Below are 25,414 nucleotides of genomic sequence, written 5' to 3' on the forward strand. Positions count from 1 at the left end.
CTCTACATTGGGATAATGACTCATTTGTGCTTGATAGGTACATAGTCTGTATAAATTACAACCTGTGGGCACTTTTGCCACATCCTTTAGTGAGTGTTGTTTTGCGGTTAAACGCCGCACATCGGGTCATATTGAGAGTTTCGTCTTTTGACGGTCGATGCCCTCTGTCGGTAGGGAATAGTAAGATGGCTGCCAGAACACTTCCGGTGGCTTCACCTACTGCTGGCAGTTTAGAATTCTATGAGCGATCCAGTTATATTTTTTAGATCAATGATAGGGACCCCCAGTGTCACTACATCGACACAACGTCGAGTGAGTGACAGACAGGGAACGTCCTGGTTACTTTCGTAACCTCCGTTCCCTGATGGAGGGAACGAGACGTTGTGTCCTTCTTGCCACAGTGCTGAACTACCCGCTGAAATGGACGGGACCTTGTCTCGACTCCTCAGCACAAGACCTGAATGAGTGGTTGCATATCAGCTCCTTTTATACCCGTATGTCCGGGGGAGTGGCATGCAAATTCCACTTGCCAATTCCCATTGGCCTTTTTTCAAAGATCAGAGGTGTTTAGGGCTCCCAAGAGTGACCCCTAGTGTCACTACATCGACACAATGTCTCGTTCCCTCCATCAGGAAACGGAGGTTACGAAAGTAACCAGGACGTTCTCCAAGGTCAAGAATTTCAGAGATGAATGTGATCAGGAGAAATATTACCAAACTAACAGATTGGCAGAACAAGAAGGTCACTGCATTTCCTCATTATTTGTAGGCGAACTAAGCAAGCCTGTTAGCCAGTAAGTATAAATTAGCTATATGGCCAAATAAGCCACATTCTCCGGCAGAAACCTAGCTGTGTTAAATTGCTTTCTCTTAATCCCTTAATTGGTGTACGGAAAGCGGTGTTCGTATTTTTGCAAAAACCCCAGAATGAGCTTTTTTTTTAGTGCATGTGAACGGGTCAAAACTCTTGACAAAATAAAATATATATATATATATACATAATGAACGATATACAGTAGTAATCTCAAATGACGTCAACACCACAAATTAAAATGAAACTGCTTCTAACCACAACTGGAGAGCTGTAGTTCCTACCACACAACATTGCAATGCTGTTTGTGAATGTTCAATAGAACCATGGTTTGGGGAAACACCAAATCGTTGAACTATGTTGGTAATGATGTAACTTGCAATCATAGCTGGATAACAATGCTTTTGGGAAACGCAACCCTGATTGGTTTTGTAAACAGGTTAACTGATTAATTAAAAAGATCAGACTCAAATGATTCACTATTAATAAATTAAATTCTCTAAATAAGTTTAAAGGCCTGAGAACTAAATGGAGTTTACACACGGATTACATGTCCAGACTTCCATGCACATGTGAGTGAAGTCTGTCCCAGCATTTTTACATCATGTGTAGCCATGCACATGTGCAGTGATTTTGGAATGCAGGGTTTTATGACCAGAAATGGTCTTTGATGAGAGCATATCAAATGGATTGTGCACAGAATAAGAGCCAAACAGTGTGTGTACTTTACCATAATCATGTTCACTCTTCAGGTTACAGGTCCTGCACTGAGGGTTTTTGACAGGCTGTCCTGGTACGTGCTCCACGAGTTTGCAGTACATCTCTGGTCCTGTTTCTCCACATGTGGCATTGGCTGTGATCTCTGCCATGGAGGCCAGGTTCAACACTGCTGGGAAAAGACCTGCACACACAGAAGACACTACTTAAGCTCTTGCAAAGACAACTGATCAGTGCTAGTGAGGGTTCAGAATATTATTGTAGCATATTATATTACAGATAAACCTGCCCCTACAGGCCCAAACAAAACTGTGATTGGTTGCTTTGCATGTTTAAGCAGGCAGTGCTTGGCCAGGATAAGTTGCAAAGAGGACAATATTTTATGCCTTTTATACATTATATCAAGAAGCTTCTAAATGTCCCTTTAAAGCATATTATATTATAAATCAGAAATTAATTTAAAAGATAATTTCAAAAGTAGTCTTTCATGTAAATTAGTGTTATTTGGCAATGCACCAAATGGAAAGTTATGATAAATCATCTAGACTTCAAACATCTCACTGACAACCAAACTCAGAAAGCAAAATGGTGTGATGTAAATTGAGCCTGGCAATTTTTGTGAATGAAGTGCAATATATAATAAGCCTAATAAACATAGAAACAAGACATGTTTGTGCAGAAAGGAGTGCCATTGATTGATTCTGTGCTGAAATACAACATGCAGAAGTGGTGCAACTGTTTAGTGAATTCGCCCCTTACTGTTTCTGCAGTATGTACTATGTACATTTCGCATATTATGTACTTTTTTGTATGCAAAGCTTTGATTTTCTACTACATTTGCCAAAAAGTGACAGACGGAGGAGTGTATGAGTAAAGTTCCCTTACGACTTAGTATTCTTGACAATGCGTAGTTATGCATATGGGAGTGCCTTCATACACGACCTAGTTGAAACCTCTCTACAATAACGCCAATATTCTAATATTGGCTATGGTGTTTGAGCCCCGCCTGTTTTGGCGCGAAACTGTCCGCTATAAAAACAGGTGCACAAACACCATTTCCTCAGAATTTCTTCCTTCAAGACAGTGATCATCTCTTGTCTAGAAGACCTCTACCTTCGCCGTCGATATACATGAGTCAGAGGGTGGAATCTTCGCAGGAAAACTTCCGCTCCCCTGCAGTGCTCCGGCGAACATCACATCGCCTCGCCAATTGATGCTTCGCTGGTGAACGGGCCTCAGCATCCTGATTATCCGCAGCACTTCGGCAGGGTTTGTGTATCCTTACCAAGCAATTGTATATGGTATATTGTATACTGTGTGATATAAATATAAATATATATTTATAAAAGAGTCACTTATGTGTTCGCGTCTTTTTAAAGATGTCGTTTCGTAAGTGTTCCTTGAGCGAGAGGCACATCCCGCCATCAGACAAACATGTGAGCTGCGTTTTCTGTCTGGGCTGTGCCCACGCAGAGTCAGCTCTCATGGAGACAGACTGCCCTCACTGTGAGTGCATGAGTCTCAAGATGCTTCGCTCGTGAATCACCCTCATTCTGAGGGATGATTCAGCCTCACAAGCCCTCCCACCCACCTCTTCTGTGATACCCGAGGATTCACACGAGGAGGCACGGCGGGGCCGCGAGGTCAAGCAGGATGACTTTGAGGTGGTCATTGTGGCGGCACACGCCCTGCGAGCCCCTCAGTCTCTCAGAAGTGCATGTTTTCCGATACGCTATGTGTGAGATGAGATCCGGCCTTCTGAAAGAGCGGGTGGCCTCGTCTCGTGCAGCAGTTCTGAAGCTGGGGATGATAATGACGACGTCACGTCTCTCGCTGCATCAGGCGAGTGGTCAGTGGATGATGCTGCCACCCCTCCCCCCAGTGAGGGAGATGCTCCGCATCCTTACAAGGGCAGTCGAAGAGCTTCACCCTGAGTGGTCTCCCCCACAGGAACCTGAACAGTCTCGCCTCGATGAATGGTTCCAGCAGTCCGGACGCCGTCAAACAGCAGCGTCCCGCAAATTCTTCCCCGAAGTTCATAATGAACTATCCAAGTCCTTGCAAGCAACCTTATATGGTGCGCTCGTGCAGTGACGCCATCCTCTTTAATGTGGATCACGGGGAAGAAAACGGTTATTAAAGCGGCACACCTCTGCCCAGCGGGTAACAGAGTGTGGAAATCACGCCTCATACATTCTTCCAAACCGTGTCGACAAACGTTTGCACGGGCGGGAAAAGCTTACTCAGCAGCAGAACAAGCTGGATCAGCACTCCACACAACGGCGGTGCACCAGGAATTTCAAGCAAAACTCCTCAGGCAAATGGACGAGCATGGCTTCGATCCAGATATATTCAAAGAGCTCCGCACCGCTACAGATTTAGCGCTGCATACCACGAAAGTCACAGCGCATGGTCAACCTGGCAGTTCTGGATCGACGTATATGGCTGACCCTCACAGAAATGAGTGATAAGGAAAAGGCCACTCTGTTGGATGTTCCAGTGTCTCCAGCCGGCCTCTTTGGCGGCTCTGTGAACATATTTGCTGAGCGTTATGTCGCAATTCAGCAGCAGTCACAGGCTATGAGACACTTTATGCCCAAACGGAGTATATCACAGCCGGTTCGCCCTCACTCTGTTTTGAGCCAGCGCCCGACTGAGAGCCCCATACCTGCTGCCTCACCGGCACCTGTGTATCAGCACGTGCAGCAAAAGCGCTCCTGACGGGCACAACCCTTTGAAGCGGAAAGTAGAGTCCGCAGTTACTCCAAAAAAGGCTTGATTGGAGACACAAAACACTGTTCACCATCTCTCCACTATTGTTTGTCGGGAAAGGAATATTGTTGTTCACAATATTGTTCAAAATGCAATAAGTGCAAAAAAGAATACAGTATTCGTTGCAAATGCACGAGATGCTCACACATTCTCGATAAAGAGCCCCTTTTTCCTCTTCAAAGCACACACATTATGCGCAACCGCTTCCCTATAGTGAGCGTCGTATCATATCATACAGTGAGCAAACCAAATTGCTCTCTGTCCCGTTACGCGGATGCGTGGCGAGCCCTAACGGGTATTTCAGAATGGGTGCAAAAACGATCGAACATGGTTATACGATCCAATTTTACACACCGGCCACCCTGTTTCAACGGCGTTCTGTCTTCCACGGTCTTGTCCGAAGACGCACCAGTGTTACGAGCCGAAATACAAAATCTCATTGTGAAAAATGCAATAGAGATTGTGCCAAATTGTCAAGCACAAAAAGGGTTTTACAGCCGTTATTTTCTTGTTCCAAAGAAAGACGGCGGGCTTCGGCCAATCCTGGATCTGAGACATTTAAATTGCACACTTATAAAGCGCCCATTCAAAATGATTACTCAGAAACAGATCTTATCGCATGTACGCCCACACGACTGGTTTGCATCGATAGATCTGAAGGATGTGTACTTTCATATCCAAATTGCACGACATCACAGGATGTTTTTGAGATTCGCATTCGAGGGAACAGCGTATCAATTCAAAGTCCTGCCCTTCGGACTGTCTCTGTCTCCTCGCACATTCACGAAGTGCATCGATGCAGTTCTCGCTCCTCTGAGACTGAGGGGCGTATGCATCTTGAACTATCTCAACGATTGGCTTTTACTGGCTCAATCAGAGGCTCTGTTATGCCAGCACAGAGACTTACAGCTTCAGCCATTCTGCAGTGTCTGCCTCAGTTCAAACAGGGGAGAACACTTCCACTGAAACTGTTTCAGAAAGCATTGGGATTTGTGGCAGCGGCATTAGGTTTCTTACACATGAGACCTCTTCAGAGCTGCTGAAGCGCCGTGTGCCACGACGTGCTTGGCACCAAGGGCGCATGCGCATCACTATATCCTGCCGCTGTATAGCTGCTTTAGCACCACGGACAGCTCCTGCGTTTTACCAGCGAGGTGTCATGCTGGGGCAAGTTGTCACGCAGTGCCTAAAGCTATCAGCTGTATTACTAGCCTTAAAGGCTTTTCAATCAGAAATATCAAACTGTCATGTCCTGGTTCGTTCAGACAACATGACAGTTGTGGCATATATAAACCGCCAAGGCGGAATTTAGGAGACTTCACCCTCAAACTGTATTGAGGATTTGGGAAATATCTGGCAAAGCAGAAATCAATCTATTTGCCTCAGTGGAGAATACCCACTGTCCCCTCTGGTACTCAAAGTCCCAAGTTGTCAGGTGGAAAGTGGTGACCACGGATGCTTCCAACACAGGTTGGGGGCCGGTGTGCGATGGACACCCGACTTTCGGCACCTGGACAGGTGCGAATAAAGCGTGGCACATCAACCGCTTAGAGCTATCGGCTGTAATTCTAGCCTTAAACGCTTTCAGTCAGAAATAGCGAGCTTTCATGTCCTGGTTTGCTCAGACAGCATGACAGTTGTGGCATATATAAACAGCCAAGGCAGAATTCATTCACTGCCACTGTTGAGATACTGGGCGAATGGAGACTTCATCCTCAAACTGTACTGAGGATTTGGGAAATATTCAGCAAAGCAGAAATCGATCTGTTTGCCTCAGTGGAGAATGCTCACTGTCCTCTCTGTTATTCGAAGTCCCAAGCCACACTGGTAATGGATGCAATGGCACACAAATGGCCGGCGAAACACAAATATAAATTTCCCCCGGTATGCCTTATTCACTCTGTCATATGCAAAGTCCGAGAGGACAAGGAAACAGTTCTATTAGTTGCGCCAAAATGGCACAACCAGCCATGGTTTCCGGATATGATAGAGATGCTGTACAGCTTGCTCACCATACCACTGAGGAGGGATCTCCCCTCAGGCGCGAGGCACAATCTGGCATCTCCAGTCCCAGCTGTGGAACCTGCATGTGTGGCCTCTGAACGGGGTGCACTACACACACCAGAACTGATGCGTTCAGTCATGAACACCATTTTACAAGCAGGAGCACCGTCCATGAGATGCCTCTACGTACTAAAATGGAAGGTGTTCACTGATTGGTGTCTCTTACATGGCAAGGACCCAGTAAACTGCCCCATACATGAAATTCTAATATTTCTTCAAGAGCGATTTGTCGCAGGACTCATCCCGTCAATGCTCAAAGTGTATGTGGCAACTATATCTGCGTATCACACACATGAAGCCGGCGCCTCTATAGGCAAGCATGATTCAATCATAAAGTTCCTTAAAGGAGCAAGACGATTAAACCCACCTCAGCTGGCAACAGTCCTGACTTGGGACTTAACTTTAGTCCCAAAAGCTCTCGCAGGGCCCCCCTTCGAGCCTTTGGACTCTGTTGAACTGCGCATACTCTCTGTTAAGATCGCACTAACGCTGGCTCTGGCCTCAGTAAAATGGGTCTGTGACCTGCATTCACTATCAGTTGACAATTCATGTCTGGAGTTTGGCACCGGTCTTTCAAGAGCCACTGTCATACCCAGGAAAGGCAATGTACCCAAGGTCCTAACCACACCCGTCAAAGCGCAGGTGGTTCACCTTCAGGTCTTCTTCCCTCCTCCATTTAATTCAGATGAGGAACAATCATTGCATTGTTATGACCTGTACGGGCACTACATGCATATGTTGAGCATACTTGCCAGTTCAGACTGTCTGATCAGCTCTTTATATGCTATGGAGGATGCACAAAAGGAATGTCCATCTCCAAGCAAAGGCTCTCTCACTGGATTGTCGATGCAATTACCCCGGCTTATGAGTCGCAGGGTAAGACTTGCCCAATTGGTGTTAAAGCACACTCAACTAGAGGAATGGCCTCCTCATGGGCATGGACATATATTTTTTGCAGCAGGATGGTCCTCTCAAGACACATTCGCAAGGTTTTACAACCTAAACATAACGTCTCTTTTTTTCACATCCTCTCTGTTAAGAGCACTTGCTATGCATTAGCCAAATATATATATATACTTATGCCCTTCCCTTTAAGTATGGGCTCCCCATCATTTGCACAACCGCCTGCAGTCAGGCCGTTATAATTTACTATAAAGTTGCAAGCACTTTCATTATAGATATACTCCCTTCCTGACTGGGATCATAAGGAGTTAATTCATACTATATGACTATAGTTCATATATTCATTATGAGTACTCTCCTCCTGGCCATCACGAGGATCACTCACTGCGGCATGCTCATGTCGGTCACCGTCCAACAAGACTGCACCTGAGGAAATGGTGTTTGTGCACCTGTTTCTATAGCGGACAGTTTCGCGACAAAACAGACGGGGCTCAAACACCATAGCCAATATTAGAATATTGGCGTTATTGTAGAGAGGTTTCAACTAGGTCGTGTATGAAGGCACTCCCATATGCGTAACTATGCAATGTCTCATTCCCTTCGTCTCAGGGAACCGAGGTTACGTACGTAACCGAAACGTTTTTACACGAAACTTGATTAAAATAGCAAAATAATAGTTTTTATTTCAATGACGATAACTAGATGAAACCACCCAAAGAATTAAACATAATGTGACTACAACATTGCATACTATTTTTTTTTTATGTTTATTGTTGTGTAATACTATTTAACACACTATTTTTTTTAAATAGTGGGTGATATTTAGTATACATTATACAGTAGCCAGTATGCTAGTAATACTATGACCAGTAATACTAAACAGAGTTTGTACATGTGTATTTTGCCCACTTTTGTGTATACAGTATGTGATTTTTCTATATAATATGTATTAAATGTTGTGATTTGTGAAGTGCACAAATATACTACACAAAACATGAGAGAGAGAGCAGAGCTGGTCTGGATCAAAGAACAGAGTGCTTGATCTCATGAAATCACTGTCAGCTGCTCGGCCAGATGTTCTCAACGTGTTCTCAGGGACTGAAAGATGTTTAAGTTGGACAAAAGCAAGGTTAATTTCTCTGACTTTCACAGAGATCATGTACAGTCAATCCTCTAGACGCTAGTGCTGCAGTTTAACTGTGAGGATTTAAAAGTCTTTTCACACTGTCCTACATTCAAACACATCATAGGTCAGCAGCTGGCTCTGGAATGTCCAGAACCAAATGGGTATTATGTTCAAAATGGGAAACATTTGAAGAGCACAACAACAAGATGTTCCTAAGAAACATTAGAGATATTTCCAGCTCAGAGTATTTTGAAACTGCAGCCATTTCAGTTTTGTTTGTTTTTTTCATATTGTTTAACCCTTAAATGCATACCTCGGGTCTTTAGTGACCCGGGACCTTATTCCACCCCCTTTAGTAATGCCCGCACCTCTTTGGTATTCCTTAACCCTTTATCTTAGGAATAATGCAACAATAAAAATGCTTTTTTCTAAATGCTCATTGCCAAAAGTGTATAGGGTCGTTAGTAACCCCCGTTATATAACCTATGTTGTAGTGTCGCAATATATATTCGTACTTCCATAATATTTTATGATTATATCATATCTATCTATATAAGTTTACCATTACAGGATATCTGTTTATTTGTATATTACAAGACAAATTAGTACTATATTCATAAAAAGGACAACTATATCATGACAATTTAATGTGCAACAATGGTGAATTATCAGTATACCGTAAGCATGTATGGTAACACTTTACAATAGGGTTCTATTTGTTAACATTAGTTGATGCATTAGGTATCATGAACTAACAATGAACAATATATTTTTACAGCATTTTTAAATCATGGTAAATGTGAATTTATAAAAATACATTTGTTCAGGGGCCTGGATAGCTCAGCAAGTAAAGACGCTGACTACCACACCTGGAGTCACAAGTTCAAATCCAGGGTGTGCTGAGTGACTCCAGTCAGGCTTTCTAAGCAACCATTTGGCCCAGTTGCTAGGGTGGGTAGAGTCACATTGGGTTAACATCCTCATGGTTGCTATAATGTGGTTCTCACTCTCAGTAGGGCATGTGGTGAGTTGTGTGTGGATACTGTGGAGAATAGTGTGAGCCTCCACATGCACTAGGTCTCCATGGTAACATGCTCAACAAGCCACATGATAAGATGCACAGATTGACTGTCTCAGACACAGAGGCAACTGAGATTTGTCCTCTGCCACCTGGATTGAGGCAAGTCACTATGCCACCATGAGGACTTAGAGTGCATTGGGAATTGGGCATGCCAAAAAGGGGAGGAAAAAAAAAAAGGTGCTGTGGCACCTATTGTATCTGTTAGTATTATTATTATTATTATTATTCTGGCTGGGAGTCAATGGCAGCCCTATGAACCGTACATAGGAAAATGATGAAATGTGGCACACTGATTGAGGTGGTCATGAATAGCCCCATACCAAATTTGGGATCTCTAGGACATACTCTATAGCACCACCACCATGTCAAAAATTCACTTTTCTTTAGTGCATGTCTTGTGAACCATTTATCCTAGAATACAATTATTTTTGCATCTGATTACACTCCTCCCCATGATTCCAATGAACCCCATACATTAAAACTCCACCTATTACAGTGGCCACCATCTTGAATTCTGTCGTTTATAATTTTTTTGCTACTCTTTCTTGAAATTTCGTCTGATTTGCCAAAACAATGCCTCAAAATAATCTCCAGACCAAGCCGCACAGATACGGAATTTTGATTTTCACCTCAGTTGAAAAGCTGCATTTACACAAAGTTAACGAGGTCGAAGTAAAAATGGATGTAAGGCTACATCTCTGCAATAGCTTGTCGTAACAAAACTAAACTCAGTATGCTTCATCAGGACCATGACCTGAGGATGCATGCAAAATCTGGAGACAGTGCCACCTATGGGTCATCTATGGATTCTGTGGAACATGAGGATTTCAACAATACCAAATTTTCTCATATCAACCATACTGTCCCTCAGCCAAAGTGAATTTTATTAAAAAGTGACATATCTTTTAAAAGCATTGTCAGATTTAAAAGAAATTTGGTATGCATCATTGACATTATGTCCTGAAGATAACTGAGTAGTCTGGAGACGTTGCCACCTATAGTTCAAAAGATAACCCACACTTGTGCTAACTCGATGGTTCGATCCCTGCCTCTGCAAGTCATAAAGTAGAAATTTCAGTAGTTCTGGCGATTTTGTATTGTGCTTACTGGGTTGCTGGTGTTTTCCACAATCAAATTCTGATTTTAATCTCTGTTGAAAAGTTATATGAATACGAAGTTGATCATGGTAACTGTTGTGCTTGGCAGTGATTCATTCTCCGCTTGATATGTCCCTTTGGTTACCACCCTTTGTGGTACAGTGGATAGAACATTGACTTGTGGAATGAAAAGGCATAGGTTCAAATCCATCCTTAGACAGCTTGAAATGTTGTGTGTGTTTGCTCTGTGTGTCATATGTGCTCTTTGGGTCGTGCAGTGGTTTCCATGTTGGTGCTTATCAAAGCAAATTAACATTTTTATCCTTGTTGAAAAGTTACATGAAAACGAAGTTGATTATGATGAGTGCTATGCTTGGCTGTGTTGCTCTAAGCTTGGTATGGCCCTTTGGTGACTAACAGAGTTGTGCCTCGATTTCCTAAACAATGGGTCAAATAATTCTCCAGACTGAGCCGCATAGAATGAATGTACCGAATTTAGATTTTCGACTTTGTTGAAAAATTACGCAAACACATATTTAACAGGGTGGCCGTGAAAACAGATTATTTTTTGTCTGATTACTCTCCACTTGATGATTCAAATGAACCCCCATACATTATGATGCCGCCCATTACAGTAGCTGGCATTTTGGATAATAAGGTTTACAGTTTGAACATTTCAAGTCCTTCAAACTTTGTCTGATTTGTCCAAACAATGGCTCAAAATAATCTCTAGACCAAGCTGCACAGAAATGATAGTAAATAATTTTTATTTTCACCTTTGTTTAAAAGTTATGGCAGCGAAAAGTTAACGAGGTCGATGTAAAACTGGATGTGAGGCTGTATCTCGGCAACAATTTGTCCTATTGAAACTAAACTTGGTATGCTTCACCAGGACCATGATCAACGGGTACATGCAAAGTTTGGAGACAGCGTCACCTATAGTTCAAAATATGTAAAAAAAATATATATTTTTGCCTGTAAGATTTGAACCGTTTGTCATTACTTTTTCTAATGTCAGCCATACTGTCCCTCTGCCACATTATTTTTAAAAGCATTGTCATATTTAAAAGAAAATCTGGACCCACTTTATGTTTTATTTTTTATTTTATTTTTATTTTCTGCCTGTAACTTTTGAACTGTATGTCCTAAAATCATGGGGTTGGTGTCTGTGGATTCCGTAGATCATGCAGATTTCAACGATACCAATTTGTCAGCCATACTGTCCCTCCACCACATTTAATTTTTTTTAAAGTTATATATATTTTAAAAGCATTGTCAGATTTAAAAAAAAAAATGACCCACTTTATAATAGGTGGCCTTAACTACTATGTACTTAACCATTTGATACAATGTACTTATTATGTACATACATGTTGCATTGTAATTATATTTAAGTAATTGCATTTCATTACATTTGTAGTTACACTGTTAACTTTACCCCTAACACAACCCTTACCCAAAACCTAACTCTAACCCTACCCTTACTCCTAAACCTACCCGTACCTCAACCTCAGTAGCAGCAAATGTGGGAATTTTGCAGAACAACATGTAGTTACACAGTAAATACATAGTCTTGTATGTATTTAATGTTAGTACATAGTAGTTAAGGCCACCTGATATAGTGTGGCCGAAAAATTTTATGCATCATAAAAATCATGTCCTAAGGATATCTGAGCAGTTCTGAGACAGTGCCACCAATAGTCCAAAAGATCATCATTTGTGTACTGACTCTAACCTTGAAATGTCTCTTTGCCATCAGCCTAACATGTCAGCTGAGTGACTCAGTGTGGTAAAGCTCTGTTTTATAGTTCCAAGGCTTTTGGGTTCAAACCTCAACAAACCATGCAGTTATAAATTGTTGTTACGGAGATCTTTGCATTGTGTTTACTAAATGGTTGCTGGGCTTTTCTCCAATCAAATTTTGATTTTCATTTTGTTGTAAAGTTACATGAATACAAAGTTGATTATGGTGACTATGATGAGTCGCTGTGATTGCTCTATGCTTGGTATGTCCCTTTGGTGACTGTCGCTGTTGTGGCTCTGTGGTGCAGTGGAATGTGTGGTGACCAACTGAATGAACAATCATAGGTTCAAATCCATCCTGAGGTGATGTGTAAAGTGGTGTGTGTTTGCTGTTAATGTCATATGTGAACTTTGGGTTGTGGTTAATGCTGTGCAATGCTTGCCATTTAGGTGCTTGGCCCAGTAATTGCTGCTTACAGCTATATTTGACATTGCTATTTGATGAAGACCCAACATGGAAGAAACTATAGCAAGTGTAACACATGAACAGTATGATGTCAATGATGTCTACTATTGACATTTGTGTGTACTACTGAAATTCTGTAAGTTGTCAATATGTGTTTGACAGCCAGTTGCGTCTCATAAAATGTCAATGTAGAAGTAATAAATCCTGTTCTATCATTTGTTGCATCTCTTTGATATATAAAAAATAAAACATCAAACTATAATATATTCCATTCTATTATATTCTAATTGTCTTGAAAATGCTTTTAATATTTTACACTATCTGGGCATTTTGTGATAGATATATGTGCCAGGTTGCTAAAGACCTAAGGTATGTATAGTTAATAATATTTGGCAAAACATGCATTTAAGGGTTAAAACTCTGGCAGTGGAATGTCTCTCTGAAAATGTTGGTGTACCACAGTTTGAAAACCCCTGATTTAAGGCACACAAATTCAGAGACATTCCCCTTGCAGCTACTTGAGCAAAGAGACTTAATCAAGGCCGCAATTATAATATCTTATATCAGTAATGAACTTGTCAACAGTAGGCTACCTATTTACAGTATGAAACATTTTGAATTTATTTGTTATTTATAATTTACAACTTATTAAAGAGCCCATATTATGCTCATTTGCAGGTTCATAATTTTATTTTGGGGGTCTACTAGAATAAGTTTACATGCTTTAATATTCAAAAAACAATTTTTTTCTCATACTGTACATTGCTGCAGCACCTCTTTTCACCCTCTGTCTGAAATGCTCAGTTTTAGCTCCTGTCTCTTTAAAGTCTGCTCTGATTGGTCAGCTGGCCCAGTCTGTTGTGATTGGTCAACCACTTAGAGTGTGTGTCGGAAATTTAACGGCCCTTACCATAACCGAGTTTCTGCTCCCGAGGCCTCCTGAGCATCTGTAAACACTATTGAAACTACGGTAACAATGGTGTCGGTTTTGCCATACAGTTAGAGCCCAAGTCTGATAATGAAAGTTTGGAAGAACAAACTGATCGTCCCAAACCATTTTGAGCAGGATGTTTCGCAGTGGTAAGTTTTTATTTTGTGTAATTTCTCTACATCACGGCAACAACGGTAGTGTAACTCGGGATGAAGTACACTGTTGATTATTGTGAACCTAACAAAGCTTCAAGTGAAAGACATGTACTGCATCTAAGTTAGTCATCTTTTGCTGGAATGGGTGTAGCTGAACTTTTGTCGCCAGAGCTATGAATGGAGAACAGATGCTTACTCCCGGTTGGACATTACCAGGTGTATTAGAGAGTTAGTGAGCAAGTTAGCCATGTACTACCGTAACATTACAGCTTGTAATTATAAGTAAACCTCCTAATTTTACCACTGATGAACACTCTTGTGATCGACAATTTTGTTATTGTTGTGGTTGTACTGCTGAGGCCTTTGGAAGTCCATACAAAGGGGTTTTGCTTTTGCAGTGAAAAAAACAGCGTCTTCTTGACATGGCGACAACACTAACCCAACTCATCCTGGCCTCGGCTATAACTACCTTTGTTTGAGGGTGGGCCAAAGTAGCCCTTAGGTGGGCATTATGCAAATGTGTTACATAGTGACGTAGCTATATCAAGGAAGTAATGGCTGGACTGCAAACCAGGTGTTTCAGGCAGTTCAGGAGCAGTGTTTTCTGTGGGAGAGAGTAACTCTCTTTGGCGTGGACTTCGTGCTTTGTAACTTTGCAGACCATTTACATGTACAAACAGCTATATTACACACTAAAGGAAAGGTAAAATCCCAAGAAGAATAATAGGGGCTATTTAAAAACCAAAGCCCTCTAGAGCTTTTCGACTGGAGGGCCACAGTCCTGAGTTTAATTCCAAACACAACTGCCTGTAAAAGACCTTAATTATCTTGTGCAGGTGTGTTTGATTAGGGATGGACCTAAACTCTGCTGGGTGTGGCCAGAGACTATTTAGCAGAGATTGCCCACTTCTATTAAAATGTATGGGAAAAATTGGAACTCCCAACAGATGGATAAAAAAGAGCCAATCAGGTGGGAGAAATCCAACAGCAACTGGCGAGCATGTCTGTGATGCTGACAAAATTTGTTGCTGACTTGGAGGATCTCGCTGTAATATGTCGATCGATTACTGCGATGGAAACTAAATTCTCTGAGTTGGTTACAAGATTGTAGGACGTTGAGAAACGGATCGATTATCTGGAGTCATCGGAGATGGAATTAGCTGCTAATCCGCTGGCGACCAAGATGGATGTGGAATGCGTTTTTGAAAAAATTGAGGATTTGGAGAACCGCAGTAGGCGAATTAACGTCCGAATTGTTGGAATTCCTGAGCATGAGGAAGGTTGAGATATAGTGAAATTCCTAGATGAGCTCTTCCCGAGTCTGCTTGACATAACAGGCCACAAGCTGGAAATCGAGCGAGCTCAAAGAATCCCGGCTCGCAGATCCGCTGAGGGAGACAGGCCTCGATAAATTCTGGCCAAATTTCTCAGATCATCCGATAAAGATCTTGAGTTGCGCAAGGCGAGGAGCAAAGGAAAGCTTTTTTGGAAGAATCACAGCATTTTCCTTTTCCCAGACTTTGTGAATTCAACAAGAGAGAAATGTGATCATTTCAAGGAATGCAATAAACTCTTACATCAACGGAAGATCACTTTTGCACTTATGTTCCCGGCCAAGCTGAGAATGACATGTCCCAAGCAAGCACTGTCCTTCATAAAAACATTGGAGTGAGTAAGCCATTTGGTGTTTCTCATGTGGCCCCTGAGTGGACTGACTCACTGTACTTATTCTTGACTGTCTGAGAAAGCTGTGTGCCATTTTTGTTTCTTTTTGTGTTGGTTCCGCTTAGTGGCTGGAGTTTGTTTTGTGGAATAACACTCCTTCAAGAAACTTTTGCATTGACGAAGGATCGCTTTTACACTGAAGTTCCCGACCAGATTGGGAATGGATGCTGGGTATGGCTGCAGGATATCTACATGCCCACAATGGACAGTGTCTTTTATGGGGTTGATGGACTGAGGAAGTCATTGTGTGTTTCTTATGTGGCCTCTGAGTGAACTTGACTCGCTCAATATACTCTTGACCGTCCGAGGAACCGGGATGCCTGTTTTGTTTCTTTTTGTGCTGGTTCCGCCAAGCGGCTGGAGTTTGTTTTGTGGAATAACACTCCTTCAGGACAGTTGTGGATGAATCTGCTCGTTCTTTGTGCTTATGCCTCCTATTGGCTGGAGATTGTTTTGTGGAGTATTTTTCTAGGACACTGGAAGGATTAAGTCATCTGCTGCACTCATGAGCAGCCAGCTCTCTGTACACTCGTTGACTGTCCGAGGAAACTGTACGGATTTATATATAGAATTTTTTTATTTATTTATTTATTTTTTATTTTTATTTTTTTGTGCTGGTTCCGCTAGAGATTGGAGCTTTTTTTGTGGAGGAATACACCTCCGAGACAGTTCTGTGAATGAATCTACATGTTCTTAATGTTTATTCTGCCTATTGGCTGAAGTTTGTTTTATAAAGTATTTTCTGTTATGTAATTTTGCCTCACAAAATTTGTGCAGAAGCACTGGACTTGAGCAATCCAATGGCAAAGTTGTCGCAGGGACTCTCATAGGCGTACATGGACTGTTTGAGTTTAGAATGATGGACACCGGTTGGCGCTGTCGTGCGCGGAGTTAATGAGCACGTTTTTCTTTTTTCTGTTTGTTTGGTTCTGGGGGAAGTTCGGGGTTTGATTGTTGCACTAATGGGGAATGTGGTCTTTATAATCTTGTTTTTGACACACAATTAATTTTTTCTAATATGTCAAAATGTCAGATGTTAATATGAGTGGATTGACTCTCTCCACGTGGAATGTGAATGGGTTGGAGCACCACATAAAAAGAAGGAAGGTTATTTCTTTTCTTAAGCGTAAGAAATATGAAATAGTGTTTCTTCAAGAAATGCATCTTTCCCCGCAGGAAGCTGAAAAATTTGGAAAGATATGGGGTGGACATGTTCTTTAGTGCTGGCTCAAGTAAGAGCAGGGGGTACATTATATTGATAAATAAACATCTACAATTCAAATGTCTCAAACAAATTAAAGATAAATTAGGAAGAGTCATTACTGTTTTAGCAGAAATTCAGGGGCAAAGTTTGCATTTCCGTCATCAGCAGAGTGCTCGAGCACTGAATGCGTGTGGCCCGATTTTTCTAAGCATGCGTACTCTGAAGGTGCAGTATGCACATGCATCTGGAATCATTTGCACTAATTAGTAGGTCCACAAGGTGGCAAAACTCACAATTGAGCAAGTGCTGCAATGAAGAAGCACTAGAAGAAAATGCAATCGCTGCTAAACAACAAGAGACGAATGTAGAAACAACAACAGTGGATGTGCACGTCAATAGCGCTTGCATGTAGAGGTCAGGAGATATCTGCATTTGTATAATGTCCATGTTACTTGCGTAACCTCAGTTCCCTGATGGAGGGAACGAGACGTTGTGTCGATGTAGTGACACTAGGGGTCACTCTTGGGAGCCCGAACACCTTTGGTCTTTGATAAAAGGCCAATGGAAATTGGTGAGTGGTATTTGCATGCCACTCCCCCGGACATACGGGTATAAAAGGAGCTGGTATGCAACCACTCATTCAGGTTTTATGCTGAGGAGCCGAGACAAGGTCCGGCCATTTCAGCGGGTAGTTCAGCATTGTGGAAGGAGGGACACAAAGTCTCGTTCCCTCCATCAGGGAACGGAGGTTACGCAAGTAACCAGGATGTTCCCTATCTGTCACTCACTCAACGTTGTGTCGATGTAGTGACACTAGGGGTCCCTATACAAAATGCCGCAACTGGCTGAACTGTGTTACGTGAACTGGCGGTGTATGATGGGCAGACCATTGTGTGCCTTGTAACAAGAGCACCAGGCTGACACGTAACCTCCCCCAACATAGTTATGAGTGTCGAACAGCCCTTTGGGGACAAGTCGACTACCCAAAAGATAGAGACAGGCTAACCCAGTCGTGGCCTCTTTTCCCCTTCTTTTTTTCCACTCCCTAAAAAAGAAGGGGGATTATCCGACTGGGCCGACAGGGCCAGTCGGGGGGTGTCCCTCCCAAGGGGAGGACACCGTGGAGACCACACCTCGCCCCAAACAGAGGGGGGGATATTTAAGTGGAAAATACGTCATGGTAGAGAGTCTCATGGTAGATCCTACCCAACGGGGGAGGAGTTGCTACAAACATGGAGACTGTGGCAGAGGGAGCTCTGCCCAAGGAAGATGCAGTTTGCCAACAGGGAAACGAATTAGTGGAAGATATACATCGCATGGGGTTACCTTACAGGGAACCACCACATGCAGAGCACCTACCCCAGAACAGGGCTCTTAGTTAGCACGTGTACTGGGCCGGCAGTGAGTCTCTCCGAAAACTCGACTGCCACAGGGCTCGGAGGAAGTCAACCAGGCAACATAGTTTGTGAACTCTAATGGGAATTAATGGCGCACGTCTTCAGCTCAGAGGAGGTGAAAGTTGCTATGTGCAAGCGATGCACCTGGCCGGCTATCCCAGGCTTATCCGCTTGTATTGCGTGCCACTACCTGGGATGAAACCGGTTCCACCCGGAGGTTGTAGAACCTTGCAAAGGTGTTGGGTGTCACCCAGCCTGCTGCTCTGCAAATGTCTGTTAGAGAGGCACCCCTGGCCAGGGCCCAGGAGGCCACTACACACCTGGTAGAATGGGCTCGTAGCCCTACTGGGGGCGGCACGTCCTGGATGTGATATGCCATTGCTATGGCGTCAATGAGCCAGTGGGCGATCCTCTGCTTGGAGACAGCGCTTCCTTTCCGCTGTGCACCAAAGCAGACAAAGAGCTGCTCAGAGATCCTAAAGCTCTGTGTGTGATCCAAATAGATGCGTAAAGCGCGCACCGGACACAGCAATGACAGGGCTGGGTCTACCTCCTCCTGGGGCAGCACTCGCAGGTTCAACACCTGGTCCCTAAAAGGGGTCGTGGGAACCTTGGGCACATACCCCAGGCACGAACTCCAGGCACGTTTCGCTGACAGAGAACGCTTGTAGGTCTCCTACCCTCTTGATGGAAGTGAGCGCAGTCAGGAGGGCAGTCTTCAAGGAGAGTGCCTTAAGCTCAGCTGACTGCAAAGGCTCAAAGGGGGCTCTCTGTAGACCCTGAAGAACTACAGAGAGGTCCCATGAAGGAACGAGGCGCGGTCTGGATTCAGCCTCCTGATGCCTCTCAGGAACCTGATGATCAGGTCGTGCTTTCTTAAGGACTTACCGTCCACTGTGTAGTGGTGTGCTGCTATAGCAGCAATGTACACCTTCAAGGTGAAAGGGGACAGCTGCCCTTCCAACCTCTCCTGCAGGAAGGAAAGCACCGATCCGACTGCGTATCTCTGGGGTCTTCCTGTTGGGAAGAACACCATTTAGCGAACAGATGCCACTTAAAGGTATACAGAGTGGCCACCGCTGAGGATGCCATATGCCCCAGGAGCCTCTGAAAGAGTTTCAGTGGAACCGCTGTTTTCTGTTTGAACACCTTCAAACAGGCCAGCACCAACTGTGTGCGCTCATTCATGAGGCGCGCTGTCAAAGAGACTGAGTCCAACTCCAAACCGAGGAAAGAGATGCTCTGAACCGGGAGGAGCTTGCTCTTTTCCCAGATGACCTGAAGCCCTAATCGGCTGAGGTGCGGGAGCACCAAGTCCCTGTGTGCACACAACATGTCCCGAGAGTGAGCTAGGATTAACCAATCATCGAGATAGTTGAGAATGTGAATGCCTACTTGCCTGACAAGGACAGGCCGAAAGGGAGGACCTAGTACTGATACGCCTGACCCTTGAATGCAAACCGCAGGAAGGGTCTGTGTCGAGGTAGAATTGAGATGTGGAAGTATGCGTCCTTCAGGTCTACTGCCGTGAAACAATCTTGATGCCGGACGCTCGCCAGAATGCATTTTACAGGGGCATCTCGGCCGGAGGGACAGGTTCTATTGCACGCTTCCGTAGGAGGGTAGCGATCTCTGCGCGCAAGGTAGCAGCATTTTCGTCCTTCACCAAGGTGCACCACGAGCACCTTATCCACTGGGGTAATCGCCGTATAGCCCCTGGCTGCCCCGCCATCGAGGGCAGTGAGGGCGAGGGAACTGAGAAATCAGGACCGGGCAGTAAAAGTTGCCTCCCACGATTTTGTCAGCTCCTCGTGCACTTCCAGGAAGAAAGGCACTACAGCGGGGCGTGGCTGCTTTGAGCGGCGCCGCGAGCCCAGGAACCAATCATCGAGCCGCGAGGTTTCAGGGGAGAGCGGAGGGTTCCACTCTAGCCCGACGGTCTCTTACCGCCCGGGAAAGCATGTCCATCTCTGCATCAGCCTGTGACTGGGCAATCGACCCCGAAGGGGGGAGCCCAGCTGAGGCTTCTGCATCCGACTGGACAAGCCCGCTCTCCGATGCTGCGCTCAAGAGCTCATCAGCTTTGCGGGCTCCAAACAAGTGGTCGAACTCGCCATGAGACGAGCCGGTGGACTCATCCGGAAGCCCGATCGGGGCAGAGGAGCGTGCTGGGGAATGGGATACCCAGCGGAGGCGATCCCATTGGAGTCCCCAAATCGTGCCCCCAGTGCTAGCCGCGCTGGCCTCAAACCCGTAGGTAGAAGGACCGAGGCCGGGAGCCACTGGGGTGGCTTGCTTTCTTATGAAAGCAAGCCGCGACCGCAACGTTGCCATGGTCATGTTCTCGCAGTGAGAACATGAACCATCCACGAACGCTGCCTCCGTATGGGTCATGCCCAGACACAAAAGACAGCGATCGTGACTGTCTGAAGTTGAGAGGTAACGACCGCAACCAGGAATAACACACAATCGGAAAGGCGTCTTTAAAATGACGTTCCGTGTGAGCCACTCTTTTAGAGAAATATACTCTTTCAGAAAAATATACTCTCTTTTTTCTGCCGAAGTGCCCAGGGGCGTTCTCTGCAGTGCACCAGTGCAGAGGAGGGAGAAGCCGCTGAAATGTGCCATCAGATCCAGCAGAGGTGAATGAACAGTCATGAGAATTCAGCTCAATGAGCATGACCATTCGGATCCGAAGAGAAAATCTGAATGAGTGGTTGCATACCAGCTCCTTTTATACCCGTATGTCCGGGGGAGTGGCACGCAAATACCACTCGGCAATTTTCATTGGCCTTTTATCAAAGCCCAGAGGTATTTCGGGCTCCCAAGAGTGACCCCTAGTGTCACTACATCGACACAATGTCGAGTGAGTGACAGACAGGGAACTCGAGTCTTAAGGACTAGAAAGACATCTTTATGGGCCTAAACTCCTGAAGAGTGCTCCTGTGTATGCGCACACAGTCAAATGAAGTATACTTTCACAGATGAGCATTCAACTTCACGTTGACGCTAAACGTTCGTGTCAAAAATCGAAGTTTATCTTTAAGGTTGATTCCTTTTCTAAGTGATGTATATATTGCTACACATACAGTATATGCTCATAATTGCTCTGACAAAACAATTGCTATGGTTACTATTGCTGTATACCCTACGTAAGTCACTGCAATTTCAGTATTCCATACACAAATGGAATGATAATTAAGGGAATTACTCCTGGATTTAAATGCAGTTGTCACTCTCAAACATGGCCTACGAGAGTGTCATGTTTAAATGTGTATGTTCTGTCTGTTTTTATCACACTGGGAACAGGACTGATCTGAAAGGTCATAGCTCTCTCTCGCCCTCAATCTGGATCGATATCACCGCTCATTCCTGCTTCATTCATATCCTTATGCTGCTGATTCTTCATTCAGCTTGACAAAACTAATTATTCTTTCATGGCGTGCTGGGTGTCAGGAGTTGTAAGCTGTCTGCAGAGACATCCCTTTAAAAAGATGAATTTCTCCATTGCTCTCTTTCCCATCCCCCGCTTCTTCTTTTCTGTGCATTTATGAAGAGATGAAGGCCAACAGGACCTGCAGAGCTCTTTCTGGTTGTGCTGGACTGTAAGTTCAGACACAACAGCCTGATGGAACGTTTCACCAGGGGTGCAAAAAGGGGGTTTGCAACAATTCCCTCTAAGCTGCAAGCATGCATGGCCACGCACTTCTATAATAAAACATTCCACACAAAATGCAAACTCTAAAATATGTGGAGAAAGGCTAGAGATTTCTTGAATCAGAGCAAAATACATGAGCAGCATTTCAACTGATATTTTATTTATTTAATTTTTTTTTAAGTTGTGAGATATCTTGTGCGTAATTGTCCACATGCACATCCTATAAAGCAGTAGTTCTCAACTGGTTGGTCGTGACACAGAAATGGGTCTACGGTCCAGTCAGGCTTCCTAAGCAACCAATTGGCACAATTTGGTACAGTGTTGGGTCACCGCTTGGGTAAAATACGAAAGTAAAATCTAGGTTCTGAAGCAAAATCAGTTGAGAACCACTGCTATAAAGCCTATATAAAACCAAAAGCACAGTTTTAAACAATAATAACAGAAATTATTTTTATTTTATTTATGTTTTTGTTCTTTGTATTATCATTTTATGGGTTCATATGTATCATTTTATCATCGATGCCTGTATCTTATTCTTCAACATGTCATCTGTTCTGTGGAGAACAGTGAAAAAATATGCAGAAAAAGGGTTTGTTGACTTTGGAGTTTCCCTCCACCCAACATTGTCTCATAGAATCTCATTACTATAACTGCAGTTTTGCAAAATGATTTATACCTGGCTCGTTGTACGTATTGCAGCAGTTACCTAGTAAAATGAACACTAAAGGTGCTAAAACAACAATGATTTTTATTCACTTTGACACAAATCACGAATATAACAGCAAATTATTAGTTCATAAACACATACTTTTAGCTCTGTTTCTCACATAATGCTTTCTTATGACATCTAAACACTATAGTGCATGACTCATTTTAATGTTTGCATTACATAATGAAATACATTTACAAGCTTGTTTCAGTGTGATCAAATTTCACGGTAGCTCAACTGATTGATTGTTGCACTTGTGATGTAAAGGAATCGGGGTACGAGTCCTAAAGAGCACGCAAGTCTACACACGAGCTGAAAGTGTCATAGAAGCAGCACAAAATGATATGCTGAATTGCTTGAGCAATTGTGTTTTTCATCTCACATTTGCTTTTTCTGACACTATCAGTTAGGTTTAGGTTTAAGGTTTAGTGTAGAGAGGTTGGTTTTGTTCATTTAAAATTCGATAGACCATTAACCTTAAAAAGCCTCATCTGTTTTTGAGAACATTTCACTCACTTTTAGCGCCACACAGTGGACATTTCGACTCAGAGCTGCCATGATGAGTGAAACTAACCACGTCATATCCTTTTGGAAGAATGTCGCAACAATAGGGCAGGGCGGTATATGGACTTTGTAAGGTATATCGATATATTTTCAACGACATATAGGATGAGAAAGTACTGTTTATATCAATATATTTTGATGTTGCGTTACATAACCCATTTCTTTCGTAAAGCCGTGCCGTGTTTGCATCTCTCCTCTCTCACACTTTCCACGCAACCCCGCCCCCACTCTCCCTCTGCGTCTGCGCACAAACCCAGCCCCACTCGCACACAAGTTCTCCTGCAACATGGAGGGAGACACAGCGCTGGTCCACATGGCTGAAGAAGACCTGGTTAGTAAATAGAAAAACAATGGTTCAATTATTTGGAGATGGTTCAGATTTAAAAGATCATATGAGCAGCAAAACAGCTGCGCGCTGTTTGACTGACAGGCGGCATGTGTGTGTGCTTTACAGAACGTTCATGCCTAAACGGTCAAATACACTTCAAAGTTCTGCCAAAATGGCCGTCTTGTTGAGGTGTTTAAGTAAACACAGAGAGTTATGTTTAAAGTGAACGTAAACATTGGGGCAAAAACTGATTTGTATAGAAATTTTAAAAACGACTTTAAAAGTTTAAATGTTATCTAATAGACCTGCGGCTGTCTAGTGTATCCTTAACATTAATCAAACAACAATAACAAAAAAACTAGAAAACACTCACTGCTCTTGACTGGATAACTTTACTTGTATAACTCTAGTATAAAAGTATTAAAGTATTATTCATACAGGGAAGACCAGTAGTAGTTTTATGTCAAATTCATTCTGAATGTTTAATTGAATACTTGATACTGTTATTTTTTTAAAAGCTGTTTTTCATCATTTTTATTTTTGTTTGGTCTATAGTGTTTTATGTTTTGTTTTGTTTTTCCTATTCATTGCTTTTCTTTTGTTATTTTATTACTGAGTGTTTACTAATCTTGAATCATAACTTGTGAACTTAATTAATTTATAATTAACTAATTAGGTAGTGCTTGGCTATTATTTGTTGTGGTATTGAAGCTGGTATAAAAAATCATCACATTTCACTAAAGACTACTGAAATTTTGGTATTGTGATAAATGTATATATTGTGTAAGGTAGATCTTGATGGAATAACATGATGGAAAAGTAGATCTTATTCCACAGAAGTGTGAGCACCCCTGCTGTAAATGATGGTGATGGATGCTTTCTTTTATTTGACTACCGTGCATACATGTAACATAAAATAACCTCCTCTACCCAGTGCAGTTTACATTTCTGTCCCAGATAATCTAGTTGATTGCATAGGTATAATACTATAAGGTTGGCCATGTGTAAGTGTGTGTGTTTGTGTGAGTGTCAGTGTTTTGCTTGTGTTTATGTTTTGGCCTCTAGAGGTCCTCCTGGTGCTCTTATACCCAGCTTCTCTATTTGTAATCAGTGTAATTAAGTTCACATGTGTGTCATTTAGCCCCGTGTATTTAAGTTACTGTCTCCTAGTTTCTTTGCTTGGTGTTTATTTGTCCTGAAGCCAGTTGCCTGAGTAAGTGTTCTCTCAAGACGTTTGATTAACTCTGCCCTAGGATTTGTCCCCTTCACTGTTTAATTTCTCGTGGACTTTCTCCTCTGGAGTTTTTTCCTTTAACTTTTTGGTATTTTTTTGAATGCATTTGGGGAATGCCCTTTTTGGACTGGTTATGTTTTTGAGGATTACTTTTGCTGTTTTTTTTGCTCCAGCTGTGGATTTTTGTTGCTTAAAATATTAAAATAGTTTCTGCACCTCAACCCCTAAGTGCATCTTAATATTGGGTTCACCATCCTCCAGTGGCTCAAGGGTTGAGAGTTAGACTCTCCTGTTGGAGACCCAAGTTCAAGACCAAGCCAGACATTAACAGAAATGCCCAGCACACAAGAGCTCTTCACAGCCATAGCCCAGCATGAGTCCTCAGTCCAACGTCATGAAGCTGTGCTAGTCCAACAGGGGGTCTTTATGGTAAAGTATTCACAACTATTGTCTGATATCATGACCTCCGTCTGTCAGATTTTCGACCGGCTGCCCCCCCACTCAAACTGCTGCCTCGACTGCTGCTCCTGTTCCACTTCTGGGTCCTCAAATGTCTGTTCCCCTTATAGAACAGAACCCTGCCTACCTCCACCTCAGCGCTTCTCGGGAGACCCCAGTGCTTGTTGTGGATTCCTCACTCAGTTTTCCCTTACATTTGAGCTACAGCCATCATCCTTCCCTTCAGACAGGGCCAAGATTGCATATGTCATCACTCTCCTTTCTGGTAAGG

General features: G+C 43.2%; 1 protein-coding gene across 1 annotated transcript in view; it reads right to left on the reverse strand.

Annotated features, from left to right (window-relative positions):
- lama2 (laminin, alpha 2) overlaps nt 1-25,414 on the reverse strand; it is a 455,317-nt gene that overhangs the window by 357,807 nt on the left and 72,096 nt on the right. The window contains exon 2 of the mRNA XM_051644922.1: nt 1,541-1,711. Within this exon, the coding sequence (XP_051500882.1) occupies nt 1,541-1,711 (171 nt within the window). The remainder of the gene's footprint in view (nt 1-1,540; nt 1,712-25,414) is intronic.

Source organism: Myxocyprinus asiaticus, chromosome 19, assembly GCF_019703515.2.
Source record: "Myxocyprinus asiaticus isolate MX2 ecotype Aquarium Trade chromosome 19, UBuf_Myxa_2, whole genome shotgun sequence".
NCBI lineage: Eukaryota > Metazoa > Chordata > Actinopteri > Cypriniformes > Catostomidae > Myxocyprinus > Myxocyprinus asiaticus.